This window comes from Cucumis sativus, chromosome 1 (assembly GCF_000004075.3).
Source record: "Cucumis sativus cultivar 9930 chromosome 1, Cucumber_9930_V3, whole genome shotgun sequence".
NCBI classification, from domain to species: Eukaryota; Viridiplantae; Streptophyta; class Magnoliopsida; order Cucurbitales; family Cucurbitaceae; genus Cucumis; species Cucumis sativus.
This window is the reverse complement of record NC_026655.2, coordinates 4,206,912-4,232,127: the sequence shown is the minus strand read 5'-3', so window position 1 is coordinate 4,232,127 and position 25,216 is coordinate 4,206,912. Positions and strand designations below refer to the sequence as shown.

Below are 25,216 nucleotides of genomic sequence, written 5' to 3'. Positions count from 1 at the left end.
AATATTAAAAAAATATCTTTACTTTTCATCAATACTTCGTTCACAATAAAAAACAGCGATAATTTTCACATGATTTTTTTTGTAATATAAATATGTAGATTTAAAAATATATATTTTATAAAATATTATTTAAAGTAAAAGGTTATACCATCGAACTATCAACTTTGTTACACCTTTTTTATACATAATTGTTAGGTAACAAATGAGGAAATAAGGTGGGGTTTTTATATTACTCAGATTTTTTTTCTTCTTTTTAAAAGATTATATTTCTTTTCAGAAATCAAATAAATTTTATTTTAAAAAATCACTTTACAAAGAAAAAACTATTTTATAAAAATAATTGTTATAAGACATAATCAAATCTAAAAGCTTGTGTTTTTTGGAAGAATGTACTACACTAAAATCATAATTTAGGTAATTTGATTACTTCAAAATTAATATTAAAATATAAAAGTTGAGAAGGTGGAAACACGTGTTTCTGATTCCTTAATAAATCCGTCTCCGTTTCAAATCCACTCCTAATACCCCTTTTACATAAAATTTATAAGGTAAAGAAAAGAAAAAGAGTAGATGCAACGTTTAATTACCAAAGCGACAAATTGGAGGATACGAAAATGGGGAATGGAAAAAGGAAAGGAAAGGAAAGGACGCATAGAATGAATCGAAAATATCTGAGCGTGGGGTTACGCACAACGCAACATCCACACGCGTCACGTGACGGCGCCCTCGCCCCAACCTCTTCCACGTGACTCTCTCTCTACTTCAAAACTTTCTTTCTTTTTTTTTTATTCTTTTCAGGGCCCACGGTTTTAAAATCACCCGCCGGAAGATCCGGCATGGGAGTTTGTAAGGCGGTTTCTTGCTAATAACCCTCCACTAGCGGTGCCGTGTGGAAGCCTGTCACGCCCGTCTCTCACCCACGTGGCCCCTTCTCTATGATGTGGCATCCTGCATGCACTGTAGCTGCACCTCAATTGTTCCACCTCCATCTCCACGTCAGACCTCTTTGGGATCCACCAAAACAACTCCCCTTCCTCTTTCTACCAATTTTAAATTCACTGCTCTTTTCCCATTTTTCTTTCTTTTTTTTTCGTCTTCTTATCATTTTTCTTTTATCACATTATCGTTACACATACCTTAATGTAAACTTTTTAATCGAGTGATGATTTAAATTGTATCAGAGTATGTGGGTTCAAAATATATTTTACTTCAATTAAAATCTGTTTCTACTTATTATTTTTGGTTTAATCGGTGATTTAAAAACATTTTTAGAGAAAAAAACAAATGTATTGAAAATCTAACATGCATTTGTTGTGGTTATTCATTTCATAAAACGGACGTTTCAAAAAGTCTTATCATGCACAAATTAGTGCATGAATAGTATTTAGCATTTTGTATTTCAAACTTATCTTTTCACTTTTTGATACAATATTTAACCATTTTTAATACAACAACTGAAAACATCAACATTTCGGTTGAGTTAATTATCAATATATATATATATATATATATATATTTTATTATTCATTGCACCTATTCAAGAAAAAGAAAAGAGGGGAGATAGAATTTAGATATTTATGATTAGGTGGATTAAAACAAAATCAAATTGGATGTAGGAACCAATATTCTATCTTAGACTGTATGGAGGGAGAGATATATATTAAGAGTTACACGATGGTATTTATTTATGTAATATGAATGTTTTTTGAGAGAAAGGAAAGTGTAAAACAATGGAAATTGATAGAAATGAAGTTGACTTGAAAAAGAGTAAATATGAGGCGTTGGATTGTAATTAATTGTTATAATTTGGGATGGGGACCCACTGAGCAATTAGATGGAGAGAAGGTTGGCGTTTACGACTGGGAAACTGCGGCGACACGGCAGTCATAACGGCAACATTGCCATCGTTAGTTACCATTTTTGCTCATTCTTTTCAGGCGGCGTTAAATGGTTCACGTGAACACCACCCCCACCCCCACCCCCATTCCCTTTAACTTTAATTAATTACTCTAAATTGCCTTTTATTATGAACTCTTTTTGTATTTTCAACACTTATTACGCACAAACCTAAACACATTTAACACTAATTTACACATCAACTCTAACCTAACTAATTATTTTGTTTAATTGTGTATTTTTCTAATTTAGTTTTTATATTTTAGTACGAAACAATTAATCTTTTTTACTTTCTAACCGTTTTTAGTCACAAATTATCATATAATTTTATGTCAAATTTTATCTTTTTTAGGATGGAGACTTTTGTAGTTCATAAAATTATTGAGTTTTTAATTATTTTATTAATTTGTTTATGTAATAAATATTATTAAATTTTCACATTAATTTGTACAATAAAATCAAAATTATTATAAATCTTAAACTAGTGAACTATTACATATTTAAATTGCATTTTCAAGTATTTAATTTAAAAGATGGATTGTTTCGAAGAAAAAATTAAATGTTTGGATGCTATATAAAATTATTTGTATGAATGCAATTTTCACACAAATAAATTTAAACAAACAAAATTTAAAACGAACCTTAAATTTAGAAACTAAATTATAAAAAATTCAAAATAAATTTATTAAACACTCTTGAAAAGCAAACTATCAAATAAATACAATTAGTCTAAACTTGCAATTTAACTAATTAGACCCGATAACAATTTAGTTTTTAGTTATTTATTTCTAAAATTTTGCTTAAAATTTAAAAAATTAGCACTTATTTTTAATTTATATATATTAAAGTTTTATATTCGTAGTCTAATATTAATATAAAAATCATCTAAACCTCTCATGATAATCATTTCGTTTTTTATTTCGTTATTTAGAATTAGCCCTAAAAAATAAAAAAACAAAGGGTGACGAAAGAAACCCATTATTCATGAAGCTTCTTTAAACAAGACTACAATTAATTATTTACTTTAAATTACTTTCGAAACAACCTTCCTTCTCTTCCTTTTGTTTTTTTATACCTCATTTTCATCCCTTTGTTAGTATTCTGTTTAAAGCCCCCATTTTCATCATTTTGAAAGTTTGAACACTAAAAACAAAAATACAGAACCCTAAAGAATCAAACACCTATTTGTAATTTAACCTAAATTTTAATATACGAAAATTTAAACTTTTATATCCTTAAGTCACATTGAATAACGTTGAGTCAACAAAATTTAGTTTGGTTTAATTAATAGTTAATCTTAGAATAAATATGATTATACGTTATTTATTATTAAAGTTTGAAGTGTTTAGTTGGAACTGGGAAAAGAATCAAAGCTCAACAAATTCATAATCTTAAGTTACGTAACAACATAGTCATTCGGACTAAATCGAGAGGTTAGAAAATCACAAAAAAATAGTAATGAACTTGGGTTTCAATTGTTTATTTATGCTGTAAACTCTGGGATTTGTTTATATAGAGAGTGTAGAAGATTCTAATTATAGGAATAACTTTTGAAAAGAAAACAGAAAGAGTTGAATAGTAATGTTTTCAATCAGTATTTGCATAATTTTATTTAAGAAAATGGATGGTAAAAATGGCATTTGTATAAAAAAGGAAAAATGTGGAGATTAGTTAATTGAAAATATAGGGAGAAGGAAAAATAGAAGAATGGTGAAGGGAAAAAGAAAGGAAAAGGACAGTGATGCAAAACTCAGGTGGAGCGGTCAAGAGCCAATGCGTAGAGACCGATTCAACGCCGACCCCAACGAATGTAAATAAATAAATAAATTAATATCCCAAAAATGTAATTTTTATTTTAAAGAAAAAGAGGCGAAATTCAATGCCAAGTCAGTGGGTCCCGCAACGGACTTCAAAGTTTTGATTCAAATTTAGTTAAATAAAGAAGGAAAAAAACGAAGACCCAAATATGTATTTGTTTATATTATTGAAAAAGAAAAAAGGAAAAAAAAGCGGAGGAGAGAAATTTAAAAGAAACAAAAATGGATAAAATTGGGAGAAGAAAAAAAAAGGAAGAAAAAGTGGAACAAAACGACCGAGAAATTGTTTTTCTAAACCCTCTCTTTATTCGCCACCTGTATTTGTCTCTTTCTTCCCTTCAATTCCCCCTCTTTTTAAAACCTCCCTCCTTCCATTTCTCACTCACCACTTCACATTTTTCTTCCTCTCCTTTTTTCTTCTCTCTAATGGCGGCTTCAACTTAGAACCGAACCAACCTATTTCTTCTTCTTCTTCTTCTTCTTCTTTATTCTCTCTTTCTAAGTTACTTCCATGGATAATTTCTCCGAGGATAGAAAGCGAGTTCACGACGAGTTAGACGATGACTCGTTGGCCGATTCTGCCGAGTCCAAGCTTAGAAGACTCAACTCATCGGATTTGAGAATTGGGAAGCCATGCACTAAGGAGGATTTCAATGTTGTCCAAGGTTCATCTGCTATTGCTGGTGATTTGAATATTGATGATTTGGTGGAATCTGAGGAGATTCAGGATGAGTTGTTACTCAATATTCTTGAAGATTCAGACGTGGTAGCGGAGCGAGATGAGAGTGCTATTGAAGGTCTTGAACTTGATTCGTTTATTAAAAGCTTTGAGGAAGAGATTCAAGGCGTCCCCTCGTCGGTGGATGATCAGAATAATAATAATGAAACCCCTCAAGCGGAACTCGGGTATTTATTTGGGGCGTCGGATGATGAGTTAGGGTTACCGCCGAGTGGAGGTTTGAGTAGTACTACGGAAGGGAAGAAGATGGAGGCCATTGATTTTATGCCTCCTGCTTCTTCTTGTTCTCCTGATGTGTTCGAGTTGGAAGGAAAGTTGGGGTTTGATGATGACATTCCGTGTTACGACTCGTTCGAGTTGGGAATGGGGATTGGTTCCGGTGCGGCGGTGGCGGAGGACAATGGGTTGGGCGGTGGAGAGTTTGTTGCATTGGGTGGTTTGTTTGATTATTCCGACGTGCTGTTTCGGCCGGAGTCTTTACCGGCTTTGTAGAAACGGTTTTCGAATGGAATAGGGATGGTGGTTTTTGGGTTTTTTTTCTTTTAGGGTTGGTTTTTTTTCACGTGTTGCTACGTGGGAAACGACGCCGTTTCATGCATGTAGGTTGTAAATTTTAATCCAAAAAAAAAAAAAAGCACACAAATTTCAGAATAGAAAATGCAGAATTAAAAGAAAAACAATGTTTTTTCTTTTTCTTTTTCAAAAAATAGATTTTTTTATGTGTTTATTATTGGTTGCTTTGGAAAGTTGACAAGAAAGATCATTTTAATATTTATATTTATAAGAAGTAATTTGGTTTAGTCCACATTAGAAGTTAAGATAATATAATGTATGGCTCCGTTGAAATTTCAAATTTATCTTTAGCACATTCTTGAAATGAATTTAATTGGTGAAGATTTTTATTTAATCTCTATTTTAGCAACCATTGAGAGTGTAAGGCTAGACGTTTGAAATTATAAAGTTAGTGTTAGGTAAAAGGTTATATTAAATTAATTGTGTCTTATTTTATTAAAATATCTAGAATTGATTTTTTATATATTTTATAAATAAAAGGAAATTTGTTTTAAATGATAAATATTTTTTAAAAATAGGTGGAAAATATCTACAAATATATTAGAATTTAATAACATATAATACCTTTTTTTCTTACCAATGAGAGAGAAAGTTATTTGAAAAATGAGAGTATTATCAAATTATAAGAATTAATGTTTATTCTTAAAATGATGTGTGGATTAAATTTTAAATTTATGTAGATTTATGAGTCAATTCTCAAAGTTAAACAAAAATTTATTGGGTCAAAATTAAAATAACGTGTTATGAAATTAACGTAAAACTCTAAATTTTATGAGCTTTTTTCTTTTCTTTTTTCAATTCAATAAATTTTATGTGCTATTGGGTATAAATAAAATGATAAAAATGGCATTCATGTTGAACTTTCAATATCAATGATATTATATTCATTCATTTGGGAGGGGTTGGTTTGGAAAATTGTCAACATAATTCTAATATTTATAATTATAAGAAATAATAATGAAACTAATAATTTATAATTTAGATTTATTTTATTACTCTATGTACTAAAATAAAACTATAAATTCTTGGTTTACATTATTGATATTTAACACCAACTGATGATGGATGAAACAAATACATAGAATAATAGATAAACAAATTAGATAAGATCTTATCAACATTAATTTTTTTCTAACAAATACAACATTGTGTAGTAATCCTTGGGGTTTTAGATGTTTTCAAAAATCAATACAAAGAGTTTTAAACTCACGTCCTAGCGTGGATCATACACACGTTCTCTAACTAGTGAAAATAAACCAGATGATAAACATAAATTCAAGGAAAAAAGAAAAACATTGGATATGATCATTAACAAAAGGGTTTGTTTCTTTTCTTCAATATTACAAGTGATACAAAAATAGCTATTAATAGGTATACTATGAATATAAGAAGATCGAACAGAATGTAGAACGTTTCAGCTGAAAAGGAACTAAAAAGGAAAACAAAATTGTTTTAACAAAAGCAAGTAAATGAGCTCTGTTAGGAACTCTCAAGCTGGGTTATATATGAAACATAAAATAAAAAAGGGTTGTGTTCATGTGATAATTTGTGTCCAAAGAAGAAGATGATGAAGAAGTCTGTAAACATACTTTTATGCATTGTGTTATTGGTTGGTTTGGAATCAAACAAGTCATGTTTAGCACAATCAACAAGGGTACAACTTCCATTCTCTGCGTGGAAAGTGACGATTACGAATAATATAGATTCAAACGTAGTGGTTCACTGCAAATCGAAAGACAACGATCTGGGGAAACAAGTGATAAAGCAAGGAGGGAAGTACTTCTGGAAGTTTAAAGAAAACATTTGGTCAACCACTTTGTTTTGGTGCAATTTTAGGAGCAACTTTGGGGAAGTTTCTGGTGAGGTTTTCTGGCCAGAAAATGGAAGTCGACTTACTGACCAATGTGTAAATAATAATTGTATTTGGTTTGTTCAAGTTGGTGGGGTTTTCTTGTATTCTAATCATCCTTCCAAGGTCTTTCATACAAAGTACACTTGGAAGTAATTTGTGTAACCCCTAAACACCTTCCTCTATATGTCTACTCAACTTGATTATTGTACACAAATGTAAAATTCAAACATATAATTTGATGAATACATACGCTCCTTGTTATTGAAAAATAATATGCTAAACTATATATTGAACAAGATTAATATCACAAACTTTTTTAAACAACTTTGAAAAGAAAGAAACGTTAATTTCTTTTTGTAATAGTAAATTTTTATTAGCGTATAAAGTTATTAGCTTTGAGGTTAAAATTACATCGTCCTCGTCATTTTCTACTTTTTTCCATAAAACTCAAATCTTTAATCAATAGTAACCATTAGGTTTGAACAATAAAAATTGTGGTTCAACTTCTCTAGATTCATATTATTATTCTCTCGTTCAATTTTGTTGGAATTAAGAAAATATATATCAAAGTTGACAACAATAATATTTTAGATTTAAAATTGAAAAATATTAGTTGTTTATTTTTAAAATTGTGGTTGTATTTGATAATGTTGAAACTTACATGCATCTTGACTATCATTACTAATTTTACATTTGATGCTACAATATCAATATGTTAATTTCATTTTTTCGTGTATAGTAATGTTCAAACTTGTATTTAATTTAAAAACAACAACCCTCATTTCATTGATGCCAAACACTCAAAATATTACTCAATCTAACTAAAATATTATAAAGATATTTGTGTCAATCTTTTTTTACTTTTGAAAAGATATTTTTTTTTGTTTTTATGGGTTATTGTATGAAAATTGAAGTTTGGCTTATTTACAAAAAAGAAAAAAAAAATTATTATACCATTCAGTATTGTATGTACTGCGAGAACCTAATTGATCTTAGAATTTGGATCACATAACTCAAGCTACAATTTGGAACCACTTGAATGATCCATATGATCAGTTCATCACTATGGAATAGAATGAAAATCAAAACATGTTATAAAACGAATTCTAAAATTGTCTCAGACTGACTACAAAGATTGATCCAAGAATAGTTCTTTTCACCCTATAATTACCACATACCTATCATCCATATATTGTATTCTGTTGGAATATAGAAAACAAAAAAGTAATAAGAGATTCTTGACAAAAAAATTAACAAATAAAATTGAAACTGAACATATGGTCTTATCTTTCTTGTTAAAGTAAAGTTGAATGATATAATTAAATCAAACCCTATTTATAGATATGTTGATGAATACAATAATTAAATGGAATGTAAAACAACTGAAATGATCTAACAAAGAACAATATTAGTAATATTATAACAACAACAACAAAATCCTTTTAATAGATAAGAAAACTAGGGAGAAATTGACTATAATAAGAACTAAACTTGACTACATAAACAAAATCAAAATAGGTTTGGAGATCAGAAAATTAAGATCCAACTCCAAAAGAAAATGATCATGAAACTTCAAAACAGTTTGTGTTTTTTCTTTTTGGTAGCTTTGGAATTAAACATGATTATTAGGTCATCGTGTTTAAACCCATTATACGAAGAATCGAAAGTACAACTTCCATTATCTCCATGGCAAGTGACCATTTTGAATGATTTGATGGATTCAACTTTGATGGTTCATTGTAAGTCAAAAGACAATGATTTAGGAGAACATGTGATTGTCTCGGGAGATAAATGGTATTGGATGTTTAAAGAGAATATTTGGCAAACTACATTATTTTGGTGCAATTTTAGAAGCAAATATGGGCAAACTTCTGGTGATGTTTTCTGGCCAGAAAGAGGAAGTCGGCTTAGTGATCAATGCAAAGGTCATGACTGCATTTGGTCTGCTCGAAATGCTGGGATTTACTTGTATTTTGCTTCTATCAACGAATATCATATAGCCTATCGATGGAAATAATACATGTAATGACTCCTACGATGGACCTTAACTCATTTGTGTACACTGTTCAAGTGAATATATGTACATGTCTAACTTAAATCCTCACATTATTTTTCATCCTCGAAAATTATTCCTTTTGAGGAAGAAAAATATTACTTGAAAGTCTTATATTCTCGATGTATTCTCTTTAATATTAAATCAAAAATAATATATTTAATATTATTATCAATTATTAACTAATATTCCCTAAAATTCCTATTTAATATAAAAATAACAATGGACCCAATTTGAAGCCAAAAAAAAAATCATTTGGCATAATCTAAACAAGAAAAGAAAATCCATAATATAAAGTATTATCATATAATTAATTGATGTATATCGTATTTATTAACTTATATATTTTTAAAAAATATGGTATGGATATATTTATATTTTCCTAATTTTTCGATTTCTAAATATGGTATATAAAAGAATGTTTATATTATTCAAAACTCCATATTCCAACTCATTTTTTTTCAAAATTGTAAAGAATATTAGAATCTTCCACAAAAATTACATTAATATTAAATGAGAATGGTAGAACTTAAGTCACCCGCTTTTATATCCTTGTTCATCATGATTAAATAAAACAAAATATATTCATCGTAAACAAATTTTAAATTTTATCACGGATTCAACATAATAGTAGGATAATTTTTATTTATTTATGCTTTAATTAGCATTATGCATTACTAACAATAACACCATGAGTGGTTATTGAATTAAATTCAATATCCTTACAAATTTCATCTCACCTATCTAAGCTATAGTTTTCCTTCCTATATTTCCTATATTGTATATGTTTAAGGCAAGGAAATTAAAGATAATCTTCCATATAAAGAATATAATTCAATTTGGGTTATATATATATATGAAACAAAAACTAAAATAATTTGTGTTGTTATAACAAAAAGAAAGTGAGCATCATATCCAAATCACATAAAAAAATGTCTACACATCAAAGCCTCCTTTCCAAGGTATTTTATATTCTCACACCCACCTTAGGTTTTGTGTACTAGCGAACGTAAATTTATAAATAATTTTTATAAATTTTTAATGCGAGACCTTTTGTCGATAGATATATACAAGTGCCAGTTGAGCTAAGTTTATGTTCTATAACTATCACAAATTTTTAAATCCCTATATTACAAACTTTAAATTCAACTCATTAAAGTTGAACAAAATAAGTAATTTAATTTTGATAAAGTCACTTATTTCAATATAATTATAATTACAACAGTTAACTTTTAAAAAATTAATATTGTATTATTGATGTATAGACAGTGGAAAAAAAATAGTAAAGCCTTTAAGCTTAAAGAATAATATTGATGAATATCATGTTTTCTAAGCCTGTTAACAAGGGTCCGAATTTCATGTTTTAGAGGAAATAATTTTTTTGATAGACGATATTATTTTTTATGGATCTTGTCCATAATCTTATCTTAAATCGAGAATTATAATTTTTTTTCTTGATGGACAATGCCCATCAAGATATCATTTTTGTTGATGGACCTTGGCCATGATATATATATATATTATTGTCCATCAAGAACCCCTAGACATATTAAAAAAATTCTAAGTCCATCAAGAAATTCAAAACAAATATATTAATTTTTTCGATGACGGCAATTGAAAATCAAGAAAATTCATTCCTTTATAGATCTTATCCATCAAGAAAACCTATATAACTTGATGGACATTGTCAGTCAACTAATGCATTATTTTTTATGTTTATTGTCCATCGAGAAATGGTTTTCTTGACGTTTATGAACCATCAACAAAACTAGGGAACTTTGTCCAACAATGAAATAAAAAGTCCACATTTCTTTTTAACATTGTATCAAGAAAATATTTTTCTTGATGGTCCTTTGCCACGACCATAAAAAAGACCAAAATTTATGTGCATCAAGAAAGATCAAATTTAATTTATGTGCATCAAGAAAGATCAAATTTGTAGTAGTAATATATAGCGAAATTGAATTATATTCCTTATAAGGAAGATTAATCCTTAATTTCCTTACCTTAAACAAATACAAATATATGAAGGAAAGTTATTGCTTAGATAGGTAAGATGAAATTTGTTAGTAATGCATAATGCCAATTAAAGCCTTACACAAAAAAAAAGATATCGTACCATTACGTTGAATCGATGATAGAATTTAAAATTTGTTCACGATAAATATATTTTGTTCTATTTAATCATGATGAACAATTAATGATATAAAATGGTGACTTTCAATTCTGCTATTCATCTTTAAGATTAATGTAGTAGAAGATTCCAACATTTTTTAATTCGAAGAAATATGAGGTTTGAATAATATAGTAATTTTTTAAATACTATATCTAAAAATATAGGAAAAACTGTGAAAGTTAAAGAAATACCGATGTAAGTTGTACATGATAATACTTTATACTATGGATGCTTAGATAATGCCAATTGATTTCTTTTGGCTTGAAATTGGGTCAATTTATATTTTTATATTGAATAGAAGTTTTAGGGAATATTAGTTAATATATGACAATATTATTAAACATATTGTTATTTGATTTAATATTAAAGAGAATACACAGAGATGATAGGACTTTTAGGTAATATTTTTCACCCTCAAAAGAAATTATTTTCGAGGATGAAAAATAATGTAAGGATTTAAGTTAGACATGTACACATAATCACTTGGAGAGTGTACACATGTGAAGGTCCATCGGAGGAGTCATTACATGCATCATTTCCATCGATAGGCTATAAGATATTCATTGATAGAAGCAAAATACAAGTAAACTCCAAATCTTCGAGCAGACCAAATGCAATTATGATCTTTACATTGATCACTAAGTCGATTTTTTCTTTCTGGCCAGAAAACATCACCAGAAGTCTGCCCATCATTGCTTCTAAAATTGCACCAAAACAATGTAGTTTGCCAAATATTTTCTTTAAAATTCCAAAACCATTTATCTCCCGAGACGATCACATGCTCTCCTAAATCATTGTCTTTTGACTTACAATGAACCACCAAAGTCGAATTCAAATCATTCAAAATGGTCACTTGCCATTTGGAAAATGGAAGTTGTACTTTCGATTCTTCATTTGATGGATTTAAACATGATGACCTAATTATCATGTTTAATTCCAAAGCTACGAATAAGAGAAAACACAAATTGTTTAGAGACTTCATCTTTATTTTCTTTTGGAGTTTGATCTTAATTTTTCGATCCTCAACCCTACTTTGATTTCGTTTATGTAGTCAAGTTTAGTTTCTATAATAAACAATTTTCCCCTAATTTTCTTGTCTCTATTATTAAAAAATTTGTTGTGGTTGTTATAATTACTAATGTTTATGACAGGTAAAAACCATCAAAAGTAACAAACATTCATGACATTTAAAAACCTACCCTAAAAAATGACGTCAGAGCGGGTCTTTTTTTGATGTAGTAGTATATAATTACCACATACCTACCATCCATATACTGTATTATGCTTGAATAGAAAACAAAAAAGTAACAAGAAATTCTTGACAATCTTATATCTTTCTCATTAAAGTAAATTGAATGAAATAATTAAATCAAATCCTATTCATAGATACGTTCATGAATACAATAGTTATGTACAATAACAATTGAAATGATCTAACAAAGATTTAGTAATTATAACAACAACAACAAATCTTTTAATAATAGAGACAAGAAAATTAGGGAGAAATTGTTTATAATAGAAACTAAACTTGACTACATAAACAAAATCAAAATAGGGTTGGGTATCGAAAAATTAAGATCGAACTCCAAAAGAAAATAAAGATGAAGTCTCTAAACAATTTGTGTTTTCTCTTATTCGTAGCTTTGGAATTAAACATGATAATTAGGTCATCATGTTTAAATCCATCAAATGAAGAATCGAAAGTACAACTTCCATTTTCCAAATGGCAAGTGACCATTTTGAATGATTTGAATTCAACTTTGGTGGTTCATTGTAAGTCAAAAGACAATGATTTAGGAGAGCATGTGATCGTCTCGGGAGATAAATGGTTTTGGAATTTTAAAGAAAATATTTGGCAAACTACATTGTTTTGGTGCAATTTTAGAAGTAATGATGGGCAGACTTCTGGTGATGTTTTCTGGCCAGAAAGAAAAAATCGACTTAGTGATCAATGTAAAGATCATAACTGCATTTGGTCTGCTCGAAGATTTGGGGTTTACTTGTATTTTGCTTCTATCAATGAATATCTTATAGCCTATCGATGGAAATGATGCATGTAATGACTCCTTCGATCGACCTTCACATGTGTACACTCTCCAAATGATTATGTGTACATGTCTAACTTAAATCCTTACATTATTTTTCATCTTTTAAAATAATTTTTTTAGAGGGTGAAAAATATTACCTAAAAGTCCTATCATCTGTGTATTCTCTTTAATATTAAATTAAATAATAATATGTTTAATAATATTGTCTTATATTAACTAATATTCCCTAAGATTCCTATTCAATATAAAAATATAAATTGACCCAATTTGAAGCCAAAAGAAATCAATCGGCATTATCTAAACAAGGAAAAAAAAATCCACAATATAAAGTATTATCATATACAAATGTACGTTGGTATTTCTTAACTTATATCTTAAAAAAAAAAACTTTTATAATATGATATGGTATCTACTCTATAGAGTTTATATTTTTGTAGTTTTTCATATATAGTATTATTCAAATCCTATATTCGAACTCATTTTTCTTTCAATTAAAGAATATTAAAATATCTTACACAATAATTACATTAAATCATAAAGATGAATAGTAGAACTCAAAGTCACCCGCTTTTATATTATTGTTCAACCTGATTAAATAGAATAAAATATATTCATCGTGAACAAATTTTAAATTTTATTACCAATTCGAAAAAATGATACAATAGTTTTTATTTGTATGTTTAGGGTTTAGTTGGCATTATGCATTACTAACAACATCGAGTACTTATTGAATTAAATTTGATATCAATTCAAATTTCATCTTAATAGCTTTCCTTCATATATTCTATATGTTTTTTAAGGTAAGGAAATTAATGAATAATCTTCCATATAAGGAATATAATTCAATTTGGGCTATATATATATATATGAAACGACAAAAACTAAATATATTGTATTAGGGGGAAATTAATTGTCTAGGATAGGAACTAAACTTGAGTACTATATAAACAAAACCAAAATTAGGGTTCGCATCCGAAAATTAAGATCAAACTTCCAAAGAAAAAGAAGATGAAACCTCTAAACAGTTTGTGTTTTGTCTTATTGGTAGCTTTGGAATTAAACATGATGATTAGGTCATCATGTTTAAATCCATCAAATGAAGAATCGAAAGTACAACTTCCATTTTCCAAATGGCAAGTGACCATTTTGAATGATTTGAATTCAACTTTGGTGGTTCATTGCAAGTCAAAAGACAATGATTTAGGAGAGCATGTGATCGTCTCCGGAGATAAATGGTATTGGAATTTTAAAGAAAATATTTGGCAAACTACACTGTTTTGGTGCAATTTTAGAAGCAATGATGGACAGGCTTCTGGTGATGTTTTCTGGCCAGAAAGAAAAAATCGGCTTAGTGATCAATGTAAAGATCATAACTGCATTTGGTCTGCTCGAAGATTTGGGGTTTACTTGTATTTTGCTTCTATCAATGAATATATTATAGCTTATCGATGGAAATAATATATGTAATGACTTCTCCGATGGACCTTCATATGTGTACACTGTCCAAGTGATTATGTGTACATGTCTAACTTAAATCCTTACATTATTTTTCGTCCTCGAAAATGATTTCTTTTGAGGGAGAAAAATATTACCTAAAAGTCCTATTATCTATGTATTTTCTTTAATATTAAATTAAATAATAATATATTTAATAATATTATCATATGTTAACTAATATTTCCTAAAATTTCTATTCAATATAAAAATGTAAATTGACCCAAATTGAAGCCAAAAGAAATCAATTTGCATTATCTAAACAAGAAAAAAAAATCCATAATATGAAGTATTATCATATACAAATGTACATTGGTATTTCTTAACTTATGTCTTCAGAAAAACTTTTATAATATGATATGAGTATCTGCCTTATAGAGTTTATATATATATATTGTACTTTTTCTATCTTTCTAAATATAGTATTTAAAATATAATTATATTATTCAAATTCCATATCCAAACTCATTTTCTTCGAATTAAAAATATTGAAATCTTCCCGTACAAAAATTACATTGATATTAAACATGAATCTAGTCACTCTTTTATATTGTTGATCATGATTAAATAGAACAAAATATATTCATTGTCAAAATATATTGATCGTGAACAAACTTTAAATTTTATCACCGATTCAATGTAATGGTATGATTTTTTTTTTTTTTACTTTAATTGGTATTATGCATTGCTAGTTATTTAATTAAAGTCAATATCAATTCAAAATTCATCTCACCTAACTAATAGCTTTCCTTATGTTAGACATGATTACATACATTCATGGTATATGTTTAATAAATAAGGTAAGGAAATTAAAGATTAATCTTCCATATCAGAAATATAATTCAAGTTGGCTATATATATATATACGAAACAAAAACTAAAACAGTTTATATTATTATAAGAAAAAAGAAGTTATCAAAATCATGAAATTGGTAAACATTTTAGGTTTCATATTCTTATTTATTGTTTTGGAATCAAACACGATGATCAAGTCGTGTTTCGCCCAATCCAAAGTACTAAATCCATTTGATTGGTGGGAAGTGACGATTTGGAATCATGTGTATGAATCAAGTCTAACAGTTCACTGTAAGTCGAAAGATGACGATCTGGGCAAGCACATACTCGACTATAGGAAAAAATACAACTGGGGGTTTTATGAAAATCTTCAGCTAAGCACATTATTTTGGTGCAATTTTGAAAGCAAACATGGAACGGTAAGTGGTGATGTTTTTCGGCCAGAAAATTATGAGTCAGATCTCACTAATTATTGTGACCATAATATTTGCAATTGGAGTGCTGGAAACTCTGGTATTTCCTTCCATAACCATACCAACAAAAGGTATGAATTGAAGTACCCTTGGAAATGATGTAACTAATAATAACAATATTTGCAAATCTTGATCATTTCCATGATTTCAATTGTAATGCCCAAACATATATACTTCTATTAATAAATTTCTCTCAAGCTGGCACAAGCTTCACATCTTTATGTTAGGAAACGTGAGAATACTTTTTATATGTTCTTATATATAGATGACAATATATACTTACCCTCCAGAGTACAAATTATTAGTATATGTAACAAAATTGAGAATTAGCCATTGTAAAGTTTATATCCTCAAATTGTTTTATTCAAAATTTGAAATTTTACGATTAAACTTTTAAATATTACTACAATGAAACTCTCAAATCATTGAACTAAAATTTAGCTCAACAAAAAATGTAAGTTGATCGATAAATTTACCATTTTTTACATGAGAAAGTACTATATAAAATAGAACTATGCTTAAGATTATCTGATGAAATGGAAAATATTCTTATTTTCATTTAAATGTAACCTTTTTTTTTGCATTAAATTTTTGGTATGAGTTTACTCAATTTAGCCCACAAAAGAACTCTAATCCTTTCCAATTTTCAACTTAAATGGTAACTAATTCTATTTTCTTTTCCATTTTTTATTTAATATTATTTTATAGGAATCAATTTTTTTCTCAAGAGATATTATCATATCTCAAATAGTTGTTTGTGACATAAAAAAAAAGTGGCTCTTCAATTGTAGTGCAATAAAGAATAAAGTACACTCAGAATCTGAACAACAAAGTTTTGATGTTAAGGAAAACAAAAGACTTGACTTTTCTTTTTCTTTGGAATCAATCCCTTTAACAAGAAAATTACTCTAAATTATTGTATCAATTTTAGTTTAATTGCAATTTAATTTCCTAAGAACTAAAATTTTTAAAAAAATTAAAATTTCAATAATGCCCTCTAACTTATTAGTTCTTTTCAATATTTATTTTTCTTAGCAAGCAGTATTATAAAGTTGACATTTAGGACGTATTTTGCTTTTAAAAAGTCAGTAATGGGTGTCTAAGACATTTAATGTAATTAATCTTGTACCTTGAAAATACTTGAATTGTATGCCTTTTATAATTAGAGAAAATTGAGGAAGATGATACAACATACAAAAGTCACGTTATCGTCGTTAATAACCACGTATTTTATTTAAATACGAAAACTAAGTCTTATCTAATATGTCAACTTAAATATAACTCAACGGATTAAAATGTTGGTTTATCTTAAAAATCAAGTCGATGCACAAAATGCTACCTCAACATTGTTGAACTTAGAGAAGTGAATATTTAGCATATCACATCAAATTATCTTTAGTTTTGTTTAATGAAGTTAGGCATAAGGAGTTTACAATTTAGACTTTTGGATATAGTTTATCTCTCGACTTCATCTACTTTATTTAGTTTGAATTTTTAGAGGTTGAAGTAAAAAGATACAATAACGTTAAAGTTGAGTATATGACTCGTGAGAAGAGAATCCAATCATCGACCTTACTATAATTGATGCCTTTATTAACTTATTAGACTTAATTTTATGGTATATATTTAGTTTATACGATTACATTAGTGTCTCTAGTGGATTCACGAATCCGTAACTTAGAACAAATCATACCTAAGTTCACGTTTTTAATTATAAATTAGACAAGGCTAACCCTGGAACCAAATGCACTAATAATTAAACCTGAGAGTAGTTTGGAATATTCCTTAATATAAAAGGGAAAAAAAAAGGTTTTCTATATGGTTGTTGCCTTGTCATTGCTTGCTCTGCTAAAATTTTGATGAAGAATTATGGCCTTATGATGAGAAGAAGAATGACTATCTGGTTTAAGAAAGGATGCCTTCTTTTTCTCTATACGAAAAAGAGAATGAAAAGGAGAAACAAAGTGAAGAAGCCAAGAATATAATGAACAACCTACAAACCACAGTGCAGAATCAGGTTCCAAATATTAATAATAACAATATTATTATTATTTTTATTTTTATTCTCTCACCAATCAATACCGTCGTTAAACCTAGATTTTCAAGTCCATCCCTTTCAAGTTCTGTGAAAAACCACATCAGTTTTCTCTCTGTTTACGTGTTTAAGCATCATTCAGGGAGAAAGGTTTTGTTTTGGACAGTGTTTTAATGACAGGAAAGGCAAGTTCAACCTCACCAACTCTCCATTCTTCTTCTCCTTCGAAGCTTCATTGGTATTAATGAACTGTTTTCCCTTGACAACTATGGCAGTTTTTCTGCATGGTTTTGAGAATTCACATGGACTGCAATGGATGTTACAGGAAAGTAAGAAGGGCTATTCTCAGTATAAAAGGTGAAATCTCTTTCTTTCTCTGTTTCATTCTCTATAGAGAAATTATTTAAGGGGGCTGCTAAAACAATATGGCTGACTATTTCAAACCATTCAAAATCAGAGAGTAATTAAATTCTATTTTTTTACCATGAAACTAATGGTTAGAGTTTAGAAAAAGACAGTCATATTGAGGAAGTCAGAATAAATAATTTCGCATCTCTGTCTCTCTCAATCCTTTAGTTTTGAGTTAGACTTGCTCTCTTCAATTGATTCTACTTGGTAACCTGTGACATGTAACTTCTTGTCACCTTGATAGAGTTGGAGACCCATTTGATAGAACAAAAGCAGTGCAGGGTAAGCGTTTGTGGGAAGTTTAGCCCTCAAGATATAGCAATCAAAATAAGAAAGAAAACCAACCGCAGAGTAGAGATATTGGAGATTCAAGAGTGTGATACCTTCAATGAAAACAATGGTATCCAAGGGCCCTTGATCATCAATGCCTGGAAATGCCAATCAAACTATGACCAAGTTGAAACTTGTTGTAAGCATGAAGGTGACACAAAAGAACAGGAAGACTTAGCTTCTCCTATAACATAAATTCTTCTTCATCTTTCAAACTATTTTACCATTTTTCTGTCATACATGCAAATTACTTCATAAAGTTGTATGGATTTAGTTGTTTACTTAGAGACCAAAAGAGAACCTACAGTTGATCATGTTGGAATTTTGAAGTCCAGTGCTTACACTTCTATTATTTTATTCACAAATAAGCTATTTATATTTATAGACAGAACAATCAAGGCATATCACGTAGTAATTACTAAGTAGTTTATCTGTAGACTGACAGTGTATCAAAATAGTGGGAGGTGTTTAATTTTTCTTGGATTGTGACAGTCGGATGAAGTCCATCCAATTCTCTGATTCACGTTGTCATACACGACCAATTTCCCACGCAATGCATTGTCTGAAAGATAAAACAATGAAAAATAATGAGTTTGAAGAAAGTTTAAAATGATGTTTGAGTTGCAAACATCAGTAATTTCGAACCAGGAAAATTTGCACCACAATCACACCTAGAACCTATTTCGATTGATTTTCTAAATGCTTAAAAACTTATTTGCACTTAGAAACACTTTTTTTCTTTAAACTTAACCAAGTCATTCCAAACAGGCTCTTACAATGCTGAAAAACTCAAAGGAATCCTCCAATGCCATTTAAGATTAATGTTTCTGTTAACCATGAGGGATATTAAAAGTATGTTGACGTGATAGAGCTTAACCAGAGGCCAGAGCATAAAAATACATGAAAATTCCTTATTGTAAAACGAAAGATAGAAATATATAAAAATTCTCATTATCACGAAGCATAAGGTTATAATGCAAGTCCATGAGGTAGCATAAAACACGAACTCTATAAATAGTTTTTACCTCCAAGAATGATTGTGGACCCATCATGTACCTGGCTTCCATCGAGAATTCCCAAGCATACATTTCCTTCTTTCTGCAGAACATGGAGTACTTATTTATTCCACAATATTTATAAACGCAAATAAAATCAAAAAACATGGAAACGACAGCAGGAGAAATATCTATACTTTTTCTAAAGGAAATAAATTAAGACCTACATTGATCAATAAATAATTCTCTGGAAGAATCACAAGTTTCGTGGACACAAGCCAAAATCTGCTCCCGAACTGAAGCGTTAGAGGTTTGAAGAAATGCTTGACGTCTTTAACAGATCTGCAGGAGTTCATGTGAAACTTAGGATCTAGCAATAATGGAGAGTTGCCATTGAGACTGGAACTATTGAAGTAGAGCAAATTTTTACGTGGTTAAGGAAATGTTTCGTACTACCAAGAATTTCTATAATCTTTTTTAAGCTAGAAACTTTTAGCCAGGTTTTCCTTTATTTCTCCCCCATCATCATTATTCATCAAGGTGTTTTAAAAACAGAAGAAAATAAGCAAAGTTTTCTAGTCACAACAAGTATTCCATTTTGATTAAATAATTAATCACTTGTGAGTAGATCTGTAAGAGAAATTTGTAAGAAGTGTTAGAAGTAATGGACTTGGGTCATGTTGAAAGCCCAAGGGTAGTTACGTAATTGTCTTTGCCCTATTTTTTATTTTGTTAATTAGGCTCGTGTTGCCTATAAATACTTCCCCTTTGTACCTTTATGAATATTAGAAATAATCAAATTGTCTGCACCGCAATTTTTCTCCCTATACTAAGGTTTCCACATAAAATTATGTTTAAATTGTGTTCATTCTTCGTCTCTACTTTCAATAAGTAAATGTTATTCATATTGAGGATGCAGATGGTTCAAGAATATCTTCTGATGACTCAGAGGGTTCTTAAGAATTCTATCTTTCTTATACCTGATAGATTGTTCAGTTTTCCAACAAATGGTATCTGATGAATCTTGAAGAATAAGCCCAAACGCTGACACTTCTTCAAGCTACAGAGGAATCGAAATACATAATCAGCATATTAAAACAAAAAAAAAAGAAAAAAAGAAAAAAAAATGAAGAAACAAGAAAGAAGATCCCTTCGGCCTTCAGGTTACAATAGGCTACTATATCTTGAAACTTACATTTGCAACCAATTGGTAATATGCTTCTTTTGTGAAGTAAGTGTATGAGCTGCCACTATCAAAAACTACTTGTTCCCGGCTGCTTCCCCAAGTATCAAGACTCAGTGGGATGCTTCCATAATCTATTCTCACGACCTTTGTTTGATAAAAATCTCTGGAATTATAAAATTGAAGCAGTTAAAGACCTATGACAATGGAGCACAAGTAAATGCCACACAGTACATTGAATTAATGCACACAGCAGAACTCTTTAGCAGAGAACTATGTCATGTTTGATTGGCAGCATTCGTGAGAAGAGCGTATTACTCTATGGTATGCTTACCTTTCCACTGTTTTATGGGGCATTTGGCTAGAGAGAAGTATGAGAACTTTAAGAGGAGTCGACAGAACTGAACTATCATTGAGTTTAATGTCCATCTGTGGATTTTAATTGTTAAGGCTCTTTCATAACTATAACTACAAGGTAGGTTGTCATTGTTTGGACTAAAGGCCCTTTTTGTCCGGTTAGTTTTTTTTTTTTTTTTTGGTCTGGGTTCCTTTTAATAGAGTATCTTTTTCAATGCTCTTTTATATTCTTTCGTTTGTTTTCAAAGCTCAGTCTCTCGTTAGAAAATGTACACTGCAGAGTTGATTTGATACAAGACAACCAACAAATTATTGGTACTCCATTTGCTTCTTTTTCTTTTTTCTTTATTTCTTTTATTTTTTTCCGCAGAAAGGTAAGTATAGATATATTTATGGTACTAAAATTAGGAAGCTTATGAGCATCTATGTTGAGATCCAAATTCGATTATAGGTTCTGCTCTTCATTTTTTATTTCATCTTTAAAAAACTAGTTGGAAGAAGAATCTTCTTGTGTAAGACAAATTTACACCCATAACAGGTGTAATTCATACTCACATGGAAGGGCTGTCAAGCATGGCAACCCATGCCATCCCCCACTGTGGCACAAAATCATCACCTAAAAACAAATATCCACCACCTGCTGGATCACCGGTAAGACAGTGACCTACCACATTGTTTATGATTCCTCGACTGGCCAACTGGGAAGGTAAGCTAACTTTAGCCCTGCTTAGTCCTAGAATGCCATCAGTCTTCGACAAAGTGTTCAATAGCAAGCCTTGCTGATCATAAGCACACCTTGTAATCAAATAAATAAGAGAATTTTATAATATTGACACTAAAACTAGAACTTGGATAATCTATACAACAGAGGTATAAGGAGAAAATATTATACCCGAAAATGGCATTTAACTTAGTCAATGATCCATTGGAAAACCTTAAAGTAAACTCATCTTTAACAAGAACCCCCAGAGAGGAGCTCTGGTCGGCATATTGAACCTCGTAGTTACACTGTTGGCAGGCTGCACACTGATCGCCATCATAATTTCTTTGAACTTCCATGCACAAAGAGTCCTTGAAAGATACAACGTTCTCTCTTCTTGGCTTGTATAATGGACTTCTTCCCTACATAAACTATATCATTAGATTAATGTTTTGTTTGACAACAAAAATGTCGTGTAATCTACAGTGGTTGATTACTCAATAAAACGTTGCAATAAAAATTTACTGCAAAGTGCATTGTGCTCGTAAGAAAAGAAAATCAAAGGTGGGACCAGGTATGTATATAATTCATTTGTCAACGATAGTATGTTTGTTTATAACTCCATACGTATTACATTGTCCAGTCTCTTCGAATCTTCTAAATGGAAATAAAAAATATAAATAAATAAATAAAGACTATCCATTCAAGTTGCTTCAGCTGGTGTCAACCTACTAAAAGTTTTTAATTTCCTAATGTGAGATTATTTGTCTTCTCCTTCCTTTAGCTTCGCCTTCCCTAACATTCTGAAATATGATCAAACTACGACGCCAAGATATTTCCATTGAAGACCAGCAAACATGGTTCCATTATTCATTTGAATCAAAAAAAGTAACCTTAAACCAGGAAGTTCTTTCAACCTGTCAGATTACAATGATATACCCAAAGCAGGTGCAACTGTAATTATGTGAATGTCCTCAATAGATCTCACTTGAAAAACACTTGTCATCACTGTCACGAAATGTACGGCACTACCAAGAAAGTATGGTAAAAAAGTTGGATTGTTCACACACGAAATAATCCCCATTCAAGAACTAGGTAACATTCCATTTGAAAGAAGAATGTTGTAAGAAAAGGCAGCAACAGTGACTTGATAAATTGAATTTTAGATAATATACAAGTTGAAGAAAAACACCCGACCAAATGGCTTTAAAAGAAATAAAAACGCAACCAAAATAATAGCAAATTAATTAAGTTGTACAAGAGCATAAATTCCTCAATAACATTGGAAGATTACCTTGCCACAACTGCTGCAAGGAGCGTCACATTGAACCCATGTCAGGTCACTCCCAGTATCAATGTCGAGGAAGTAAGGTCTTGGTGGCTCTCCAACCATTATGTATGTATAATACAATCTATATGTTGGTGAAAATCCATGTTAGTGTAAATAAAGGCATCTCCAAGATCATGACAAACACTGTATGCTATCGACACAAAATGACCAGAATTCAGATGCGTAAACTTGAGAATCCTAATTTACAGTCAGAAATGGTATAATCATATCTGTATGTGGCTTGTTCAGTTGTGCTACATGATTTCTTGGTCATTCAAAAGTGGCATTAAGTAACCCACATCATCATTTTCAAGTCAATTTAAAAGTTTGACTTTTGGTATGAGCCGAGGTCTTTAACGATGAAACATCAGCTTTGCTGCAAGGACTACGAATATTTATTTTTCTAGCCGTCTATTCTTCCCCTGCTAAAGTACCTTCATTCTTCTTGATCTTCCGATAAAAAGAAGCTTTCAAAAAGTATTTGTGTTCAACTACTTTAAGCTAAAAAGTTCACAGCAATATCTTGGAATGGGTGACGACTGACGTACTCATCACCGAACATAAAGTAAATAAGTGAAGAAGACAAGAAAAAACATACCCATCTGGATAGATATCTCCCCGCACAGGAAATACGGCTGATGAATCAGATTTTAAAGAGGCAGAAATCAATTTGCTAGGCTTCGGAACTCCAAGTACATCATTAAATCTTACACCCAGATCATCCTTATTTACACGAACAGTCCTTCCCAACTTAAGCTGGAAATCACTACTATCACCCAACTCCGATTGGAAATAAAGGGGAAACAAAAAGGATGAAGGGCGATCATCATCGTTCCTCTCAGAACGACGAAGCTCCCGAATGGTCTCCGGAAAATTAGAAGCATAAAGATAAACAGCAGCGAGAGCAATGCCTAATACGAAAACAAGCTTCCTAGGAGTACCAGCAAAAAGCTCCCTCGACAAAGGGATACTTCGCTGACTCAAAGGGGCTTGAATCGGGAGATTCGGTGGGAGAGTCAAATGGTCATTGTTGGGTTGTTGTACTTCTTGATCAACTGCAACGGACTCACCAGGAGGTTCGGGGAAGTCATCGGTGAGAGTAAAAGCAGTAACGGATTTACCTAATGAGGGATTGTCCGGCGGCGGAAGAGTGATTACGACGACCCCTTTAATCTTATCAGAGTCCATCTTCAACCACCGAGGATGTACAGAAGTTGAAGATGAGAGAGGTGCGATTGTGGAATCTGCTTGTTACTTGGATGGAGTCTCCATTTTTTAAGTTCTCAAAGTCAAATTAGGAACAAATCAATGGATTGGGATTGGGGAAAGTCCACAGTGGGAACTGGAAGGATATTCCAAAGCTTGTAGGTTGAACAGAGTCAAGATCAGGGTCACTGCGGGCCCTTTCTACGATCTTCATGTAGAAAACGCGAGGGAAAGCACCAAAGGAAAAAAGGGGTCATTTTCTTTTATCACTTTTTGATGAGTTTGAATCATTACAACTTTTCCCTCCTTTCTTTTATTTTTACTTTTATTGAGAAATTAAATTGTTTCTTGTAATGAAAATTTGATTGAGTATTACATGATCTATGTTTGCTTTAGCATTTTTATAGCAAGATTAAAAGTTAAATAGGGTATGATTGTAAGAATAGGTCTGTTGACGTGGAATTGAATTGTTTTGAGAGATATTCTAAACATAAAATAATTTTAATACGGTAATGGATTAATTGATTTTGTGGGTAATGTTTTACTTGGTTCAGTTTCTTGGAGTTTACAAATTTCAAATAATGAAATGTAATTACAAATTATTTATTTCGTAAAGTTTAAAGTAAGCGACTATAGTTTAATGTGTTTTTCTTTGTAGCCGAGCAAACGCCCACCTCCAACTTATTAATTACATCTTTATCATGGGTGATATTGTTAGGAAAATAAAATATATCAACTAACAACTTTGAGATAAAG

General features: G+C 30.3%; 3 protein-coding genes across 4 annotated transcripts; 2 read left to right on the top strand and 1 right to left on the bottom strand.

The window, feature by feature from the left end:
- Window positions 1-4,224: 4,224 nt before the first annotated feature.
- LOC105436376 lies at window positions 4,225-4,944 on the top strand. The gene has a single exon (XM_011662043.1). The coding sequence runs from the start codon at window positions 4,225-4,227 to the stop codon at window positions 4,942-4,944; it is 720 nt and encodes a 239-aa protein (XP_011660345.1).
- Window positions 4,945-17,596: 12,652 nt separating this feature from the next.
- On the top strand, window positions 17,597-19,011 carry LOC101212620 (heavy metal-associated isoprenylated plant protein 7). Its single transcript, XM_011652206.2, has 3 exons — window positions 17,597-18,136; window positions 18,227-18,308; window positions 18,604-19,011. Exons 1-3 carry the CDS (start codon window positions 18,125-18,127, stop codon window positions 18,882-18,884), a joined length of 375 nt encoding a protein of 124 aa, XP_011650508.1. The 5' UTR covers window positions 17,597-18,124; the 3' UTR covers window positions 18,885-19,011.
- Window positions 18,743-24,708, bottom strand: LOC101212372 (aspartyl protease APCB1). Of its 2 annotated transcripts, XM_031889092.1 has the most exons (10): window positions 23,853-24,708; window positions 23,219-23,336; window positions 22,117-22,346; window positions 21,780-22,019; window positions 20,880-21,033; window positions 20,665-20,744; window positions 19,912-20,026; window positions 19,715-19,787; window positions 19,133-19,251; window positions 18,743-18,787 (listed from the first exon to the last, which is right to left on the bottom strand). In XM_031889092.1, exons 1-9 carry the CDS (start codon window positions 24,440-24,442, stop codon window positions 19,139-19,141), a joined length of 1,713 nt encoding a protein of 570 aa, XP_031744952.1. In that variant the 5' UTR covers window positions 24,443-24,708; the 3' UTR covers window positions 18,743-18,787; window positions 19,133-19,138. The 2 variants fall into 2 exon arrangements, with proteins under 2 accessions (XP_031744952.1, XP_004137470.1); XM_004137422.3 differs by lacking the exon at window positions 18,743-18,787 and having other exon boundaries at window positions 18,987-19,251; window positions 23,853-24,707.
- Window positions 24,709-25,216: the final 508 nt, after the last annotated feature.

What these genes read in the sequence shown, in the direction of transcription:
- LOC101212372 (XM_031889092.1), bottom strand. Translation starts at nt 24,442, where the DNA reads ATGGACTCTGATAAGATTAAAGGGGTCGTCGTAATCACTCTTCCGCCG. An exon ending in ATGCTTGACAGCCCTTCCAT is followed by an intron (nt 21,034 to 21,779) that starts GTGAGTATGAAT and finishes TTATAATTCCAG; the next exon opens with AGATTTTTATCAAACAAAGG. An exon ending in AGAATTATTTATTGATCAAT is followed by an intron (nt 19,788 to 19,911) that starts GTAGGTCTTAAT and finishes CATGTTCTGCAG; the next exon opens with AAAGAAGGAAATGTATGCTT.
- LOC105436376 (XM_011662043.1), top strand. Translation starts at nt 4,225, where the DNA reads ATGGATAATTTCTCCGAGGATAGAAAGCGAGTTCACGACGAGTTAGAC.
- LOC101212620 (XM_011652206.2), top strand. An exon ending in GGCTATTCTCAGTATAAAAG is followed by an intron (nt 18,309 to 18,603) that starts GTGAAATCTCTT and finishes TCACCTTGATAG; the next exon opens with AGTTGGAGACCCATTTGATA.